Genomic DNA, 20,101 nt, shown 5'->3' with positions numbered 1-20,101 from the left:
TCAGGGGGTTGGGGCACCGCACCCTGTCACACACAGAGCCACAGGGCGATCAGAGGTTGGGGAGCTCCCCCGTATCAGGCACAGAGCAGGGCTGATCAGGAGGTTGGGGCGCCTTCCCCTGTCACAAACAGAGCAGGGCGGATAGGGAGGTTGTGGCCCCGCCCCCGTCACACACAGAGCCGCAGGGCGATCAGGGGTTTTGGGTGCTGCCCCCTGTCACGCTGATCCCGGTGCCGGGAGGCCTCTCGGCTCTGCTGATCCCGGTGCTGGGAGGCATATTACCCTTTTACTATATAGGGTAGAGGCCTGGTGCATGGGTGGGGCTGGCTGGTTTGCCCTGAAGGGTGTACTGGATCAGGGTGGTGGTCCCCACTGGGGTGCCTGGCCAGCCTGGGTGAGGGGCTGAGGGCTGTTTGCAGCTGGTCACACACCCTTCAGGGTGGGGGTCCCCACTGGGGTGCCTGGCCAGCCTGGGTGAGGGGCTGAGGGCTGTTTGCAGCTGGTCACACACCCTTCAGGGTGGGGGTCCCCACTGGGGTGCCTGGCCAGCCTGGGTGAGGGGATGATGGCTGTTTGCAGCTGGTCACACACCCTTCAGGGTGGGGGTTCCCACTGGGGTGCCTGGCCAGTCTGGGTGAGGGGCTGAGGGCTGTTTTCAGGCTGGCGGGTGACGGAAGCTCCCAACCGCTCCTTTTTTTCTTTTTTCTTTTTTTAATTCTGGGCCAGCTTTAGCTCTGAGGCTCCAGCTCTTAGGCCTCCGCTGCTGAAAGTAGGTATCTGGTTTGTTTCGGTTCGAAACAATGTATAACTCCAGCTCTGACTCCAGCTCTGAGATCCCAGCTCGCTGAAAGCTGGTTTCGAGGTTTTTTTTTTAGCTTCTATATTTGTTAAAATGTTTCAAACTGCAGGCTTAGAGGCCTGCAGGGCAGGCGGGGAACGTTGGTTTCCTCCGTCACTGAAGCAAGCAAGCCTCATGTTAGTTTTAAGCTGCCTGGCTGCCGGTCGCCATCTTGGCTGACAGTTATTTTGCATATTGCCCTGATTAGCCAATGGGAAGGGTAGTGGTCGTATGCCAATTACCATGTTTCTCTTTTATTAGATAGGATAGGATTTATTTGGAATCACAGCAGCGGCATATTCTTTGCAGTGCCTTGCATGGTATGTGGAATATGAATGATGCCCCAAAGTGAATTTATTCAGTATTTTATAAAAGAGAACTAGAACGAAATTTTTTTAAATTTAAATTTAAATTTTCATTGATTTCAGAGAGGTAGGGAGAAGGAGAGAGGGATAGAAGCATTAATAATGAGAGGGAATCATTGATCGGCTGCCTCCTACATGCCCCCTACTGGGGATTGAGCCTGCAACACGGGCATGTACCCTTGACTGGAATCGAACCTGGGACTCTTCAGTCTGCAGGCTGACGCTTTATCCACTGAGCCAAACCGGCTAGGGCTAGAACTATACTTTTGTGTAAAAATAATTTTAAAATCATTTGTTAGTGACCACATGGGTAACACTTTTTTTTTTTTTTGGAACGCTTCATGAATTTGCGTGTCATCCTTGTGCAGGGGCCATGCTAATCTTCTCTGTATCATTCCAGTTTTAGTCTGTGTGACTCTAACTAAGCTTATAACGCTTTGAGGAATTATATTAGGCTTGCACTCATGCAGAAGGATGATCACTTTGGTCTTGAATCTGAACTAGATTTTTGAGAAATGCAGATTTAACCATAGTTGTTATTCTTAAGAGTCCAATGTACTGAGTATCTGAACTTTCTCCATTTAAGAACAGTTTAGAATAAATTCTTATAAGCTAGGGCCTTTATTCTGAGAATAGATGGATTCCCAAGTATCTATGAGCCAGATTTCGGTACTCATCCAAAACACTGGGTAGCCAACTTGGCTTATTTTTTCTAGATTATTTCATTGTGACTTACTGCTGAAAAGCTGCTATGATTTTTTGTTCTGTTATCCAAGGAATTTGCAATTTCACATCTCAAACAATACTAAAAGTTTAAGAAATCTTAAAATCCATCCTAGTTTTTCCTACTGGAGTATAAATGCCACCTATTTTCTGAAGCTTGTAATATTGTACACAGTCCAGCCATGCAGTTAAAAATACTAATTGTTTCTGGTTTCTAATTATATGAATGGCTGAAATTATTTTTCTAGAAACAAACATGAGTAGAACAACTTTAGAGTTGTTAAACCTTTTTTCATTAGCTTATTTTTTTTGATCAATTTTCAAATAGGTGTCCAAGTTTTCCTTATATTTCTTAAGGTACAACTACTGGTTTCATCCTTTTCACACAACTTAAATGTGTTTTTTAGCATGTTCAAGTAAGAGTTGATTTGTTCAGCTGGATGAAATCAGAAATTTTGATTAGGTTCTCCAAGAAGGTCTGCGGTAAATTTTTTTTCCTGCCAAAACACTAGCAACCTTCCAAATGTATTGCTTACAGTCACCACCAGTATCTTGCAAAGAGGGAACCGTCTTATTGACATTTTAAATGGCCAAACTTTGAGATTTAGGCTTTCATAATGTTTTAATTACGTCTGCTCTAATTATGTCTCAGTTTGCTTTGTGTGTTTTTTTCATAACACGTAGTCTTTATCATTGGTGCCTTTACTACTTGGGATAATTTAGGTTTCTATAAAATTTGGCCAGGCGTGGTACTTAGATAAATTATGACTGGGGAACATATGTTCTGTTCATCTTGTTTGGTTTGTTTGTCTTTTTTTGTTGTTTTAGTGTCAAATTTTTATTGTCAAGATCATTTTGAAGATACACAGCTTCTTAACTATACAAAGTTGGCACAGTACTTAGCCTTCATCTATTATATCTTGCATTTTTTCTTTTCTTTCTAATTCCAGGAGTCTGCCTTCTCTGTGAATCCCCCTCTAACAGGATGTCATGGTTTATTTGTTCCCTGTCCTTGGCCATGTGGATGGGCGGAGTTTTAACATTTTACTATCCTCATCCTCTGGGGTGGGTTCCTGTTTCTCTGCTATCTTGGGAACTCCTGCTGTTTGACTGTGGTGTTTGCATGTTACTAAACTGTTAACCATGAACTCTTCAAGCAGACCAGCTGTGCTATGAGAGCTGTTTGTTATTCCTCAGCATGGTATTTTTATTCTCACTTGGCAATACCTGTGCTTGTTGGTTCCAGTCTGTTGTGGAACAGTCTCCCCAGAATTTCTGTCTTCATCATGTAACTGGGCAGCCTGCACAGATCTCCAGCTCCTGGGTCTGTGTGTAAAGAGAGGGCAGTGGGGCACATGGAGAGAGGCAAGCATCCAGACCTGACCTGTGGTCGGCAAATACCGACTTCTGCGCATGGGCCACGAAGTTTCAATTGCACTGTACGTGCATGCCTGCACGTGGTATTTTGTGGAAGAGCCACACTCAAGGGGCCAAAGAGCCTCATGTGGCTTGTGAGCCGCAGTTTGCCGACCACTGCCCTAGTTCATTGGTGAGACATGGAGCTCAAAGAGGGTAGGTAACTGGCATAAAGACACATAGTTGATAAGTGGTGGACCTGGGATTTGAAGTTTAAAGCTTGCCTCTTAAACAGTTAGGCCTCACTTGTCTCCCAGTATTTGATTTTTCCAGTATTATAGGGAAACCCTTTTTACCAAATCGAGGTGTTTCTAGGCAATGTCTCTGCAGAAATCTAACAGTTGTGTATTCATTGAAATATGTATAAAGTAGCTCTGTTTTTCCACCTTTTCTTCCATTTTGAAGGTCTAAAATATCTTCAGTTGCTCTAGTGTTTTCATTGTACTTGGAGTCTTTGGTTGTTTAGTCTAAAGGTGAAGAGCACTAAAAATAGTCAATACGGGGACAGTATATAGGGAAGTCATTATCCTACATAACTACATTAAACATTTTTAAGCTGTCAGGATAAGGTATGTCACAAAGACAGCTGCAGTCTATTCAAGTTACGTTCACCCTAAATTAAATCAGCCCTTTAAAAGAAATGTCGCTTCCCTTTAACAGGACTCTCTATAAACTATTAAAAGTACTTCAAAAGGGTTAGTGACGGATATCTTGAATCAGATAAAAACAAAGGTGTAACATGAAGCAACTAAATTACATGTGAGCTTAATGATTGTGACCCAAATAAACAGACTTGTAATGGAGATGCTGATTATTATCAGTACAGTTTAAATGCTTTTTACTGTAGAACTGTAAAAAAGAATGTGGGTGTCTTAGTGAATTGGACAAGTTGTGGTCTTGGAAATCTGTGTTCATTTATCATAACACATTCCTAGGTGTGAAAGGGAAAACTCATTATTTTCTAAGCCGTAGTTATTTTAAGGAAGTCTTTTAAAAACATTCAGCTTTATTGAGAAATAATTTTACATACAATGAAAGCCATTACTTTATATAATTTGATGAGTTTTGCCAGATGGATCCAGTTATGTTATTACTACACAATCAAAATAGAAAGCCTTTCCATCACTGTAAAAAGTCCCCTTGTCCACTTCACACCCACTAAAATGGCTGTACACAAAAGAGGGACAATAAGTGTTGGTGAGGATGTGGACTAATTGGAACTATCATACATGACTTATGAGAATGTAAGATAGAACAGCCACTGGAAAACAGCTTGGCAATTCCTTAAAATGTTAACTATGAGCTGCTTTAGGTTCACAGCAAAATTGAGCAGAAGATACTGAGATTTCCTTTATACTCTTCTATCTGTACACCTGAAAATCCTCCCCCATTATCAGCATCCTCCCACAGAGAGTACATTTAGGCTTTTCAAAAACAAACCTTTTTAATTTTCAGGAGTTTTTACATTAAAATTTTTAGTTTCCAAGTTGTAGATTTTTTCTTTTATAGTTTGTGATTTTTGTTTTTCTTTCTTTCTTTTTTTTTTTAAATTAACTTAGACACTTTTTTTGGTTAACTTGTGATTTTGTTCATGACTCATGGGTTATTTAAAAGGATATTTGTTTTTTTTTTTTTTAAATTTTGAATGCTTTTCCTGATATCTTTTCTTTATTAATTTCTAATTTAATCTTATTGTCACCAGAAGACATAGTTTATATAGACTCCTATTCTGTTAAGTGTTTTGTTTTATTTTATGGCCCAGAAAATGGTTTATCTTGTTCCATTCTTCTGTATCCATACAGGTTGTCTTTATGCTTATTCTACTAGTTATATATATATGAGGGGCCCAGTGCACGAATTCTTGCACCTTGAAAGGAACTGTGGGCCGCGAGGCTGTGGTGGACACAGGGGTGGGTCTTGGCCCATCCTCTGTGCCCTCTGCCGGCAGCCCCGCTCCTGCTGCCACCACTCCCACTGCCCCCACTCCCGCCGAAGGGGAGCGATTGGAGTCAACGCCAGCAGAGGTGCGAGTGGTGGCTACTGGCCCTGATCGCCCCTCAGGAGCAGGGGGAGGTGGAGAAGCGCTGAGGGGTGGTTGGGGCCAGCAGCCGCTGCTTGCGCCTAGTGATGGCAATGAGCAATCGGGGCAGGCAACGGGTGTGAGGGGAGGCTCCAGCACTGGTAGTGGGTGTGAGCGCCGGGTGGGACTACGGCGCACAGGAGCAAAGAATTTTCAGTAACCACCAGAGGCTCGCCCTGCCTTGGTCTGTCACCCCCGCTCACCTGCTTTACCATACCGCTGTGGCCATCGCCTGCCATGTTTTGTGCTCTGCTGCTTGCTGCCGACACCTGCTATGTTCTGCGTGTACCCCCGGTGGTCAGCACACGTCATAACGACTGGTTGTTCGGTTGTTCCGCCATTCGGTCTATTTGCATATTAGGGTTTTATATATATGCTAGAGGTCCATTGCACGAAGGTTTGCGCAATAGGCCTTCCTTCCCCTGGCTGCTGGCACCACTTTTCCTCCGGCACCTGGGACCCATGCCTTTGGTCTGGCTGCAGTGAGGCTTGGCTTCTCCGCTGCGACCACAGCAAGGCTTGGCTTCTCTGCTGTGGCTGCAGTGGAGAAGCCAAGCCTCTTCAGTCTTCAGTCTTCAGTCTTTACTCTGGCTGGAGCCTTCAGTCTTCGCTCTGTGCCTGCGTATGCAAATTAACCGCCATCTTTGTTGGGTTAATTTGCATAGTCGCTCTGATTGGCTGGTGGATGTAGCAGAGTGACACCAATTTGCATGTTTCTCTTTTATTAGTGTAGACTAGAGGCCCGGTGCATGAAATTTGTGCACTGGGGGGTGGGGTTCCCTCAGCCCAGCCTGCCCCTCTCACAGTCTGGGAGCCCTCAGTGGATGTCCTACTGATGGCCACAGTCTGGCAGCAGAGGCTCAGAGCAGGCGTCGTGTGTGTGTGTGTGTGTGTGTGTGTGTCCCCACTGGGGGTCTGCCCCCAGCCACATTGGAGGCTCAGAGCAGGCACTGTGTGTGTGTGTCTGCTGGAGGCCTGCCCCCAGCCACACCATGGAGACTTGGAGCAGGAGCCCCTCTGTGTTGATCTCTCAGGCTCCTGGCCTCCACTGCATGTTGTACTCTCCCTTGAGCTATGGCCAGGATGGGGGTGCTGCTTGCAAGCCAGGCTTTCCTGCTCCCAGATCGCCATGGTGACTGGGGAGCAGGCCCAGCTGGGGGCTGCCCACAGGCCGGGCTTTCCCGCTCCCAGGTCTCCATGGCAACCGGGGAGCAGGCCCAGCTTGGAGCAGCCCGCAGGTCGGGCTTGCTCTCCTGCTCCTGGATCCCCATGGTGACCGGGGAGCAGGCCCAGCTGGGGGCTGCCCGCAGGCCGGGCTTTCCTGCTCTCATATCAGGCCCAGCTTGGGGCTGCCCGCAGGCCAGGCTTACTTTCCTGCTTCCGGATCACCATGGCGACCGGGGAGCAGGGAAAGTTTGGGGCTGCCCGCAGGCCAGGCTTGCTTTCCTGCTCTCAGATCAGGCCCAGCTGGGGGCTGCCTACAGGCCGCACTTTTCTCCTTACCAATGGCCGGATCACCACAGCGACCCAGGGCCCAGGGGCACTTTCCTGCTCTCCAATAGTCATAGGGTCCTGGCTGGGGGTGGGGCTTAGCAGTGCGGGGCTTAGGTGGCATGGGGGTCCCGGCTGGGGGCTCAGGTGGCACACAGGGGTCCCGGCTGTGGGTGGGGCTTATGCCTCGCTGCCCAGGGCTGCACATGGGGCCCAGATGGAGCTCGTGCTGTCTTGTCCTGCCTGTAGTATAGGATAGAGGCCTGGTGTACGGGTGGGGGCTGGCTGGTTTGCCCTGAAAGTGTCCCGGATCAGGGTGGGGATCCCATTTGGGTGCCTGGCCAACCTGGATGACGGGCTGATGGCTCTTTGCAGCTGGCCATACCCCCTTCAGGGTGGGGGTCCCCACTGGGGTGCCTGGCCAGTCTGGGTGAGGGCCTGAGAGCCGTTTTCAGGCTGGAGGGCAACTTACGCTCCCAGCCTCTCCTTTTTTCTTTTTTTTTTATTCTGGGATTTATTTACCTTCTATAGCTGTCACTGGAGCTGAGAGCTGGCTCCAGCTCTGAGGGCTGAAAGCAGGTTCTGGGTCTGTTTGGCTTCTATAATTGAAACTCTGTTGCCATCACAGAAGCTCTAAGTTCTGAGGCCGAAGCTGGCTGAAAGCAGGTCTCTGGAGCTTGTTTAGGTTCTATAATTGCAACATAGTTGCTTAGAGTGCAAGCTCAGAGCCCGACAGGGGCAGGCAGGGAATGTTGGCTTCCTCCGTCACTGGAGCAAGCAAGCCTCCTGTTCGCTTCAGCTGCCTGGCTGCCGGCCACCATCTTGGTTGGCAGTTAATTTGCATATCCTGCTGATTAGCCAATGGGAAGGGTGTTGGGATTATGGTCAATTTGCATGTTTCTCTTTTATTAGATAGGATATAGATAGATAGTTATTCAAATATCCCAAATGTGTATTCTTCTTGTAACCTTTTTTCAGTGTCTGCTTTATATATTTTGCCATTCTGTTGTCGGGAACAAAATCATTTAGGATGATAAAGTCTTCTTTGTACAATTGATTCATTTTTTTTTGTTGTCAGTGTTAGAGATTTTAGACATTCTGCTAGCTCAGTGATTTTTTTTTAACAAGTGTGCAACAAGAATTTTTAAAACATGCAATACCTGTCTATTTTTTTCCCCTTAGGTTGTCAAATAAAAAAATGAGAACAGTCATCTGAAATTATACATGAAATTATCAAAATCATACCTTAAAAAAAAAATCCTCACCAAGTACATGCTTAGAAAACAGAAGGGAGAGCCAGAGAGATATTTGTTTCACTTATTTATGTATTCATTGGTTGTTTCTTGTACGTGTCCTGACCGGGAATCAAACCTGCAACCTTGGCATTTGGGTTCAACACTCTAACCAACTGAGCTACCTGGCCAGGGCCTCTTTGTATGTTTTAGACAACAGACTTTTATCATATATATATTTATATATATAATTTAGAAATAGTTTTTCCCAGCCTTGGCTTGTCTTACTCTCTTGACAGTGTCTTTCTCAGTGTATATTCAAATATCTTTTTCTTTTTCCTTCTTTACATGTATTTTAGCCCACTTGATTCTGATTCACAACTCACTAATATTCTGTTATTAAAATATTTTTAAAAATTTAATTTATTGGGGTGACATTTTAAAATTTAATTATATATGTCCAATTATATTTGTCCACACCCATTTGTGTTTCCAGTAGTTTCTATAGTTGCTTCTTCATGTTTTCTAATTTTCTTCTGCAGAATCTAATATATCATTTACCTATCCAATGTATTTTTCATTTTAAACACTGTATTTTCCATTTTTAGAAGTTGTGCACGTACTCATGTGCATGCATGTATATGGAGAGATCTCCAATGTCTTGGTTTTTTGTTCTTTTCTCCCCCAATGTCTTGTTAACATGCTTGCACTTTCCTCTACCTTCTTGAATAAATGGAGTATGCTTTTCATAGTAGTGTAAATGTCACTCTGTTCTGTTGATTGATTTGTCTCATTAATATGGGTCAAATTGCATTGTGTACTTACATGCTTGAAATATTTGTTTGGGTGCTACACATTGTGAATTTAATGTTGCTCAGGGTTGCTGTTTTGTATTCCTTTAAATATTGTTGGTCTTTGTTCTGGGATACATTTAAATTACTTGGCTTTTTGTTTGGTATGTCTAGAACAGCCTTTATTCTAAGGCAGGGGTGTGAAAACATATTCTGAAAGGGCCAGGTGGAGATATTTTAGGCTTGTGGGCATCTGTCACAACTATTCACCTCTGTCATTATAGTGCAGAAGCAGCCATTGACAATACTTAAATAAATGAGAAGTACGGTGAGGCATTCATAGGGCTCATATCAATTGTTACCCTTGTCTCAAGATCACTGTCCCATACTACCTGCTGTTCTGTGTCTGGAAACTGTCTTTTCATACATTTGATCTGTTTCTTACATTTTCTAGCAGGAGGGTAAATCCAATCCCTGTTCATCCATTATGGCTGGATGCAGAAGTTCAACAATGTGCTTTAATCATAAGTTTTGGGTAGTTTCCTATGAATTTTTGTAAATAAAGAAAACAAATAAATTGGTAATGGATTTTGTAGGGTAGTTTAAAATTTAATGTACTTTGGAGAAGTTGAATCACGGATCCTTTAAAATGTGCAAGCATTATAGAAGAATTTCAAGAGGTATTATAGCTTTAATTGTGCTGTTTTCTGTCTGGTGCCAGATGTAGTTGCAAAAGAAAATGATAAAAACACCAAGGGATTCCTTTATTTCTTTTGATCTCATGAATAGGTAAAGAAGGCTTAAACTTTCCCTCCCCTCTGACTATCATCAAGGGACTACTATGATTCTTGCCTTTCAGAGAATGGCATCTTGTTTTTTTCTCCCCTTTTGCCTGTGATTCTTTTAGTCTTAAAAGCAAGAGGATTGGGCCTCAGTTGTTATCATTTGAGGTATCTTCTTGGCACCTACTTTTTAACCTAGTTTCATTGAAATTTTCCAATTTGTTGCTGTTACTGCGTCTTGCACGTTTTATGTATATATGGGTTTACTTTAACATATATTGGTTTGGAATTTTCACTTGTGGTGGAATATGGAGAGAATTTTATTTGAACCCAAGAGAATTTATATACCTTTATATTTAACAGGAACAACAAGAAAACCCTTATTATAAAATGTATGTGAAAAATAACAATACAACTGTGTGTCTGCAAAGGAGTGAGAAGCACAAAATGTAGGGACAGGGTTTATGATGTATGAATATGTAAGTAAATGAAAAGTGTTGGTCATGTTTTCTCATCTTCGGTGATGGGTCCATAGGTGTTTATTATATGATTAAAATATAAACAAGAGGTCTACACCATTGAAGAGAAATGAAGCAAGGGATTATTAATGGTCGAATTCTTTGTACTCAGTGCCCTATGTGGAGACGAAAAAGGTGCAAGCAAGGGAAACAGAATATGCAGTTTTTTACTGGGTCAGAAATGGAAAGCACAAATGAGAATTAAGATGTTTACAGTGAACTTTTACTGCCTCCGCTGCCACCATGGCACCTGTGAAAAAGATGTGGCAAAGGGAGGCTGAAAAACAAAAAAAGAGAAGCAGATTTTAAAGTTTACCCTTAACTGCACCCATCCAGTAGATGATGAAATTGCCAATTTTGAGCAATTTCTTTAGAAGAGAATAAAAGTTATTGAAAAAGCTGATAATCTCAGTAGAGGGGTTGTAACCTTGAAAGAAGCAAGAGCAAGATCACTGTAACTTCACGGTGCCTTTTCCCAAAAGGTATTTGAAATATCTCACCAAGAAATATTTGAAGAAGAATAATCAACACAATTTGTTGCTCGTAGTTGTTAATAGCCAAGAGAGTTAGGAATTGCTTTACTTCCTAAAATTAAGCAGAATGAAGAAGAGGAGGAAAATGAGGATTAAAACTCATTTATCTGGCACATTGTATGAGTTCTTGAATAAATCTTAGGAACAACAACAACAAAAAAGTTTATAGTGATTTGTCTAGCCAGGTAGACAGTTGGTTGGAGCGTTGTCCCAATTCGCCAAGGTTTCAGGTTCTATCACAGGTGAGGGCATATACAAGAATCTGTTAGTCAACTGAATATGCCCTTCTGCAGGTCTACTAGACATTTGTATTTTCTTGTCTTTTTTTTTTAAAACAATATTTTTATTGATTTCAGAGAGGAAGGAAAAGGTAGAGAGAAATAGAAACTTCAGTGATGAGAATCATTGATCCGCTGCATCCTCCTTGCCCCTTACTGGGGATCGAGCCTACAACCCCGGCATGTGCCCCAAGTGGGAATGGAACCATGACCTTCTGGTTCATAGGTTAACATGCAACCACTGTGCCAACCCGGCAGGGCTGTATTTTCTTGTCTTTATGTTTTATTTTTTTCCTCTCACCCAAATATTCTTATCCTTTAAACCTTAATTCCAGTTCGGCATTCTTTGTGAAAACTTTCTGATTAACCAAGCAAAGATGATCTCTATGAACTTTTTGGGTGCTTCAAGAGAGAATGTAATGCCTATCGTTTACTTTTCTTCGTATTTCATGTGTACTAGTTTTCTGAGCAGTCCAGAAATTCCTGCTGAGGAGGGATGATTTTAATTCTATTTTAGTTTATGTGCTACATCCTTTCAAATAACTTATAGCATTGAGAGCCGCTCATAATTGTTACTTTTATGTTTAATTTATCGTTAAAGATTTGTGTGATTTCACTAATTTTTTTACATCAGTTCTCCAGAATGCCTTCATTTTATTTTACTTTATTGTAATAGCTACCATTTATTAATCATTTGCTATGTGCAAGTTAGGTAAAATCTCCATTTTACAGATGTGGCACTTAAACTTCAGAATTAGGTTATAAATCATCTACTCCAGTGGCATGTACTATCTTATTTCTTTACTTTAGAGGAAGTAGTTTTTCCTGTTTTTTTTTAAAAAAATATATTTTATTGATTTTTTTACAGAGAGGAAGGGAGAAGGATAGAGAGTTAGAAACATTGATGAGAGAGAAACATTGATCAGCTGCCTCCTGCACACACTCCCCACTGGGGATGTGCCCGCAACCAAGGTACATGCCATTGACTGGAATCAAACCTTGGACCCTTGAGACCGCAGGTCAATGCTCTGTCCACTGAGCCAAACCAGTTAGGCTGTTTTCCCTGTTCTTTTTATTTTTTATTTTTTTTATTTATTGCTTAAAGTATTACAAAGGGTATTACATATGTGCCCATTTTATCCCCCCGCCCTAGACAGTCCCCTAGCCTCCCCTATCCCCCAGTGTCTTATGTCCATTGGTTATGCTTATATGCATGCATACAAGTCCTTTAGTTGATCTCTTACCCCCCTACCTCCTGCCCCCCAACCCTCCCCGGCCTTCCTGCTGCAGTTTGACAACCTGTTTGAGGCAGCTCTGCCTCTGTATCTATTATTGTTGAAAAGTTTATAATGGTCTCTATTATCCATGAATGAGTGAGATCATGTGGTATTTTTCCTTCATTGACTGGCTTATTTCACTTAGCATAATGCTCTCCAGTTCCATCCATGCCGTTGCAAATGGTAAGAGTTCCTTCCTTTTTAGAGCAGCATAGTATTCCATCGTGTAGATGTACCACAGTTTTCTAATCCATTCATCTACTGATGGGCACTTAGGCTGTTTCCAGATCTTAGCTATGGTGAATTGTGCTGCTATGAACATAGGGGTGCATATATCCTTTCTGATTGGTGTTTCTGGTTTCTTGGGATATATTCCTAGAAGTGGGATCACAGGGTCAAATGGGAGTTCCATTTTCAGTTTTTTAAGGAAACTCCATACTGTCTTCCATAGTGGCTGCACCAGTCTGCATTCCCACCAGCAGTGCATAAGTGTTCCTTTTTCTCCACATCCTCTCCAGCACTTGTCGTTTGTTGATTTGTTGATGATAGCCAGTCTGACAGGTGTGAGATGGTACCTCATTGTTGTTTTGATTTGCATCTCTCGGATGATTAGTGACTTTGAGCATGTTTTCATATGTCTCTTGGCTTTCTGAATGTCCTCTTTTGAAAGGTGTCTATTTAGGTCCTTTGCCCATTTTTTGATTGGATTGTTTATCTTCCTTTTGTTAAGTTGTATGAGTTCCCTATAAATTTTGGAGATTAGGCCCTTATCAGATATGACATTGGCAAATATGTTTTCCCACACAGTGGGTTTTCTCGTTGTTTTGTTGATGGTTTCTTTTGTTGTGCAGAAGCTTTTTATTTTGATGTAGTCCCATTTGTTCATTTTTTCTTTAGTTTCAAGTGCCCTAGGAGCTGTATCAGTGAAGAAATTGCTTCGGCATATGTCTGAGATTTTGTTGCCTTTGGATTCTTCTAGAATTTTTATGGTTTCCTGTTGTACATTTAAGTCCTTTATCCATTTTGAGTTTATTTTTGTGTATGGTGTAAGTTGGTGGTCTAGTTTCATTTTCTTGCATATATCTGTCCAATTTTCCCAACACCATTTATTGAAGAGACTATCTTGGCTCCATTGTATGTTCTTGCCTCCTTTGTCAAATATTAATTGAGCATATTGGTTAGGGCCGATTTCTGGGCTCTCTATTCTATTCCATTGATCTATATGCCTGTTCTTGTGCCAGTACCAGGCAGTTTTGAGAACAGTGGCTTTGTAATACAACTTGATATCTGGTATTGAGATCCCACCTACCTTGTTCTTTTTCAGGATTGCTGCAGCTATTCGGGGTGTTTTTTTATTCCAGATGAATTTTTGGAGAGTTCGTTCTAGATCTCTGAAGTATGCCGTTGGTATTTTAATGCGTTTTCCCTGTTCTTGATGATGTTGTGTGTATTAATGTATCTTTCCTTTTTATTGTGGAGTAGTATTCCATTCTATTAATATACTAAATTATTCATTTTTCTGTTGGTGGAATTTGGATTGAGTATAGTTTTGAGGTATTATGAATAAATCTGTTGTGAACGTTCTCATACAAGTCTTTTTGTGTCATGGAGTTTGAGTCATTTGAATGCACTGAGACAAATAAATGACTAGAATGTGTATAATATGAGATTAACTTAACTTCTTTTTGTTAAGTGCTTTGAAAAAAAATAAATCAGGTAGGGACCTAGAGCATGATGTAGCTTAATCTCTTCCTGATTGAAAAATATTTGAGAATGAACTAAAAAAGTAGAGAAGATAGATGACTAGGGCATAACTGGGTATTTCTGCCCAGGAGAAAGAAGAGAAAGTGCAGCATTCCTGAGGCAGGTGTGTGCTGGCATATTTCCGTGTGGGTGAGCAAGGTGCAGGAATACTGGCATCATGGAAGAAAGAGCAAGAAAAGAGTCAAGGATGTGAACAGTATTTATTTTTTCTTCACCAGAAAAGAAGATGAATGGATTCACCATGTTACAGTTGCCAGCAACAAAATAATTGCATTAAGTTTATTGAGTTCTGTCTTTTTCAGCACCTTGCTTATAGTCCATTGCATTTATTATTTTTTATAATTCTCACAATTCTAGGTGAGGTATTGGCACTTATCCCTACTTTGCAGATGAGAAAATTAAAGCTTAAGGAATTAAGTACATTAGCCTTTGTCAATATTTTTTTGTAAGTGGAGAAGTTGATCATGATTTTATATAACAGTACTTTTTTTTTTTTAAGTGAGCAGAGGGAAGAATTCTGGGCTGTCTGTCTTTCAGGGTCACATGTGGCATTTATTGGGCAAGTTATTTAACTTTTCTTACTATCAGTTTACTCCTCTGTCATATGGATGGTTTGCAATCTTGTGCTCCTTAAAGCCTGATGAGTCTCATCTGTGAGAGAGCATAAGAAGCCTGATTATCAAAGTGAAATAATATGGTGCCGTTAAATGTTAAGGGATACTTCACATACGGAATATTTTAACATACAGAGGAAGGTAATAAAGCTAGCAATAATGAAAAAATGTTGTATTTAATATTTTAAACTATTTGAAGTCACTGTGGAGGCTAAAATGTATATACATATTTTGGCTATTTCAGGCAAGTGGCAAAGATGTCTTTGGTAATCATATTTAGGTAAAACTGTTCACGGCAGTAAGATTTCTGTCTTGTTGCTCTTTCCTGTGGTTGGTTGATGGTACCAGCAATGTGTGCATCTATTTTCCTACTTTTCCTGCCTCATCTCATTTTCCACTTCATATCCTGTCTTTAAAAATTCTTCTGCTTAGGTAAGAGACTTTATATGAAGATTATCTAGTTCATAATGGAGATTGCTTTATAGCACACAATGGAAAATTTTGTAAGAAAATAGAAATTTTTAGAGGGAAAAATCTGACTATAAATTGACAACAGAATCATATCTTTTAGCCAAAATTTAGACCTGTAATATATGACTACAACTTTAAGCTCAGATTAAGAGACTCTATGAGGAAAACTGGATGTAGACAAACAGAATTAAATATTTTCTAAAATAATTATTTCAAGTAAATAAAAAATGGAAGACTTGGAAATGTTTTAACGGATAAAATGCATTAAGTTGTTCATTAGAATCTTTCTGCAAAAGATTTTCGCATTTAGAATTTATTACTATTAGCATACTTCTGTGTAAAATATTTATACTTAAGACATCATCCACAACATCAAAAGAGCAGAGTTGGAATATTTCATTATCAGTTGGATTTTTATTTGCATCTGGATTTGCTTTTGGATCCTCACAGAAGTGGTTTCTATTTGCTATCTTGAAATCCTTAAGGCTGATTTATGAGCTTAAACTCATTCGTTTAAATGAGTTTACAATGGCATGTATGGTGAGGGGTATTATTTAACATTTTCTGACATGCAAACTGCCTTGAATGTTTTTGAGGGGGAGAGGAGTTGTGACTTGGTGGGCAAGCCCATTTTCATTACTTTAATTGTGCGATTTATTAGAATTTCAAGCTTTTTATAAATGTTTTAGTGTTATAGGACAGAATTAAAAGGATTTAGCATAAAAGGAGTTTAACAAAAGGACTTTGCAACAGGATTGCAGTAGTTTTTATATTTGATGGATTTGGCTGACTGGTTTTTATTTCAATCACCATGCTGCATTCTGTTAAATGCTGTAGAACAGGTGTGTGTAACGTCATTCTTTCTATTGTACATGCAAATAAACACAATTTTATATATAAAAAGTTAATCCTCTACAATTTGGAGGATTACAGCATGGGAGAGTGATGACTCCATTAGGCATCATGGAGAGTACATGCTACTATTTATACTGCATGAAAAATCAGGTTAATAGCTACAGTGTTCATGAGATTGTAGAATTTTTATGCTAACACTTTAAAAATTGTATTTATTCAAACTATCCTCAATAAGATTATTTAGAGCAGAGTTAAGGTTTTGCTGTATAGTTTTCCCTCTCCTCTCCCTTCTCTATTAGGTGGCTGATCTTCTATAGAGTAAAGTTTGTGGTACTAATTGATCAGGTCAGCTCAGGTCAGCTAAACCAATGGAGTTCTTGAATTCAGGTTTGAGAAACCCAAAACAATCAAACCATTCTTGCCAGTATTATTTGCATTTTAAGGCCATGATGGTTCATTAGTCAACATGTCAAAGTGGTGTGTTGAATACAGGTACAAGCTGTGAAGACCTTGCCGACACCAGGAAGCAGAAGGAAAATAGGTATTGTTAAAGGTGGAGGTGAAATAGGTAGGAGTGAAGAGCTGGGCTTGTAGAGATGAAGTTCAGTCATAATTAATTTAGAACATAAATATTGTGGACTTTGGACCAGTTACTTTTTAACTCAAGCTTCGTTCAAGACATATTGTTAATTGTGAAATCTGATTTGTTTTGAAGTGGTAACAGCATACAATCCATAGTTATTAATGATTTTTAAAGACTTAAACACTGATTACTGTAGTTCCTAAAAAGTTTAAATAGTTATAAAGAACTTTATTAATAAACATTAATTATGTTTTTAGTTTGGTCTTTATCACATTCTGGTGTTGATAATAGAGTATGCCAAGGGATGATACAACTTGCCCTAACTTATTTTGTATAACTACTATATTTATAATTTAAAAGTATTTATATTATGTCATGTCACAGTCTAAATGTGTAACCATTAAGGTGCCTCCTCAGTATTAAAACCTTTTAATCTTTGGAGGAATCCATTGAAATGGAATATTACTGAGGAGACAGAAAATATTGTTTAAAAAGTGTTAAAGTTCCCTGTCTCTCCCAAATATCTTCATCTTAATTCCCTAAGAAATATATCCCTATTTTGAAATTGTTGTTTATCTTTGAGTTTATGCATTCCACACTTAATATAACACAGTATGTATGTATGTATCTAACCACACATACAACTCATTTCTACCTTTTCCAAAAATTTGTAGTAAAATTGTAAAAATTGCCTAACAAAATTTACCATCTCGACAAATTTTAACTGTACTGTTTTGTAGTACTAATACATTCACAGATCTCTAGAACTTTTTCTGCTTATAAAACTGCAACTTTGTACCCATTGAACAGCCCTCTCAATTTCTCCCTCCACCCCAGTCCTGGTAACAGCCTTTCACTTTCTCTTTCTATGAGTTTGACTACAAGCTTCACATAAGTGGAATAATAGAGTATTTGTCTTTTTTATCACTTATTTCACTTAGCATAATGTTCTCAAGATTCATCCATGTGTAGCCATGTGACAAGATCTCCTCCTTCTTCCCCTCCCTGCCTGGATTTAGATACATTTGCATTTCATGAGTTCATTTTTCTGCTGGTTGCTGCTATTATATTGGTTTCATGTCCTGTAATGTTGTTGAGTTCACTTATTATTTTTATCCTGCATGGGACATCCAGTATAGGGTTGAATGGGAGCAGTTACATTGGGCATCCTTGTGTTATTGCTGATTTTAATGGAAATGCTCTGAAGCATTACCAATGATACTTGTAGGTCTTTTGTAAATAATTATTATTGGGATAAGAAAATTTTTTGCTGCTTATTTTGTTATTATCATGACTACCTGTATAATTTAATTGAATGCTTTTTCTGCATCTGCTGAAACAATAGGATGAATATGTTAATTGGTTTTATAATGTAAAATTATTACTATTGGGTAAATCCGACTTGGTTATAAGATTTTACTTTTTCTAATACATTGATATTTAGTTTAATATTTTTAAAGGATATTTGCATTTATGTGTTTTGAGAATGGCCTATAATTTTATAATTTCCCTTTCCTGACTTACCTTTATTTAGTTTTGATATCAAGATCATACTACTCCTGGGTAGTTAGTTGGTAGAGTTGGGGGTGATTTTTTGAGCTCCTGGAGAATGTGTATAAGATTTAAATTTATGCCAATTAAAAGAAAATATATTTAATTTAAAAAAATAGTTATAGGTTTATTTATACATTTGCTAGAAACTAGTATATAAATTATATCAATTTATAATGAATGGTTTGATATCTCTTTGGCTGTAAATATTCTGAGAGCATGAAAATAATGGGCATTATGTAAGAATACTTCTCAAAATTTTGTTTTACATTTTATATTCCTTATCAGGTACTCAAAAGTGTGACAGCTTTGCAGAGAAAAGGCCCCTTCTTGGTGTTTGTAAGAGCACTGGATCTTCTGGGTAAGGAAATTTTAAAAATTCTTTGAACCATTTATTAAAAATTTATATTATGATTTCAGAGGGAAAACTTTGATGGCTCATTTTCCCAATGATTTTAAGATGACGACTGTATTTTCAGTTAGTACATCGCCTCAACTCGAACTCCTAACTGCAAGGAAAGCTAGGAAATGATACTAGTTTTGTTAGTAAGAAAGGTGATTAAAATGGGTATTCTGGGAGTCCCTGTCCCATGGTTTTAGCTCATAGCATACGCTTTAGATTATGGATGCAGTGGAGAAGGGAAGAATGTGTTAATAGTATAGCATGATTAGATTTTAGAGTCTTAATTGTGCTTTTTTTAGGGAAATGGTTTGCCTACATGTGTTATAAATGTAAATTTGGGGGTTGAACTTGGCACAGATTTACAGTGTACTTAGCACTATGTCAGGTATGGATAAAGATACAAAAGTATGAAAACCCAATTCCTTGTCCCAAACACTTAAGGATATAGCTGGGAAAAAAAGTATAGCACACAGAAAATAATTATGAAATAACTAGAGGCCCAGTGCATGAAAATCTGTGCACTCTGGGGTGGGGGTGGGGGGGCATCCCTCAGCCCGGCCTGTGCCTTCTCGCAGTCTGGGACGCCTCGGAGGATGTCCACTTGCCAGCTTAGGATCGCTCCCCAGGGGATCGGGCCTAAGCTGGCAGTCAGACATCCCTCTGGCAGCACGGAGAGTGGGCCTACGCTGCAATCGGACATCCTTAGTGCTGCTGAGTAGGCGAGAGAGGCTCCCGCCACTGCTGCTGTGCTGGTCAGCCATCAGCCAGTTCTTGTGGAAGTGCACTGACCACCAGGGGCAGCTCCTGCGTTGAGCGTCTGCCTTCTGGCGATCATTGCATGTCATAGCAACTGGTCATTCCCTGTCATTCCATTAGGATCAATTTGCCTATTACCCTTTTGTTATATAGGATGATGTATAAAAGGAATTCAGTGTAAGTAGAGATCAGTGTGTGTGTGGATTAAGTGGAGAAGGCCTCATGAAGAAGGTGCAGCTTGTGCTGGATCTAAAAGAATGGGAGGTTTGCCAATACATATAGAAGAGTAAGGACTTCCAAAGTAGTTATAAAGCTATAGCAATAGAACAGAAACTGGTATAAATACATTTAGGAATGATGGAAGTTTATGATTTAGGACTAAGGTTATCTACAAAACAGGCAGAAACAACCATTTCAGTACTCTGGAACTCAACCAGTGGTTTAAGTGGTAACAGTGGGAATCTGTAGCATTCATTCCTGGACCTGCTCTCCTCACACTCCACCCGTCCTCCTTCTAATTTGATTGATTCTTCAAGAGGAGGGAAGATCATGAGAAGGGCACTTTCCCTGCTGTTGTTGGAAGATGCACATTCAACTTGGAGCTGCAGGGGTTGCCAGCCTGGGAGCGTTGTCCATGGTACAGTTTGGTCTAGGGGGTGTATGACTTGTGAGGGCAGTGGCTTCATGTATGTGCAGAGGATCCATGAAAGGGTCCAGGGGGAATGAAAATCTCGGGAGACATGAAAATGTTCTGAATGTTGATTGTGCTCCCCTATCCAC

General features: G+C 40.2%; 1 protein-coding gene, 1 non-coding gene and 1 pseudogene across 17 annotated transcripts in view; 2 read left to right on the top strand and 1 right to left on the bottom strand.

Annotated features, from left to right (window-relative positions):
• BCAS3 (BCAS3 microtubule associated cell migration factor) overlaps positions 1 to 20,101 on the top strand; it is a 473,254-nt gene that overhangs the window by 46,196 nt on the left and 406,957 nt on the right. For all 16 annotated transcript variants that reach the window (XM_036340232.1, XM_036340231.1, XM_036340238.1 and 13 more), the window contains one exon: positions 18,451 to 18,523. In XM_036340232.1, the coding sequence (XP_036196125.1) occupies positions 18,451 to 18,523 (73 nt within the window). The remainder of the gene's footprint in view (positions 1 to 18,450; positions 18,524 to 20,101) is intronic.
• Positions 1,527 to 1,637, bottom strand: LOC118672509. The gene has a single exon (XR_004973078.1). It is a non-coding gene; the product is annotated as a U6 spliceosomal RNA (small nuclear RNA).
• On the top strand, positions 10,480 to 11,001 carry LOC118671656 (annotated as a pseudogene).

This window comes from Myotis myotis, unplaced genomic scaffold (assembly GCF_014108235.1).
Source record: "Myotis myotis isolate mMyoMyo1 unplaced genomic scaffold, mMyoMyo1.p scaffold_m19_p_17, whole genome shotgun sequence".
In the NCBI taxonomy this organism is placed as follows: Eukaryota; Metazoa; Chordata; class Mammalia; order Chiroptera; family Vespertilionidae; genus Myotis; species Myotis myotis.
The sequence above is the reverse complement of the archived record's forward strand: the minus strand, read 5'-3'. Positions and strand labels throughout refer to the sequence as shown.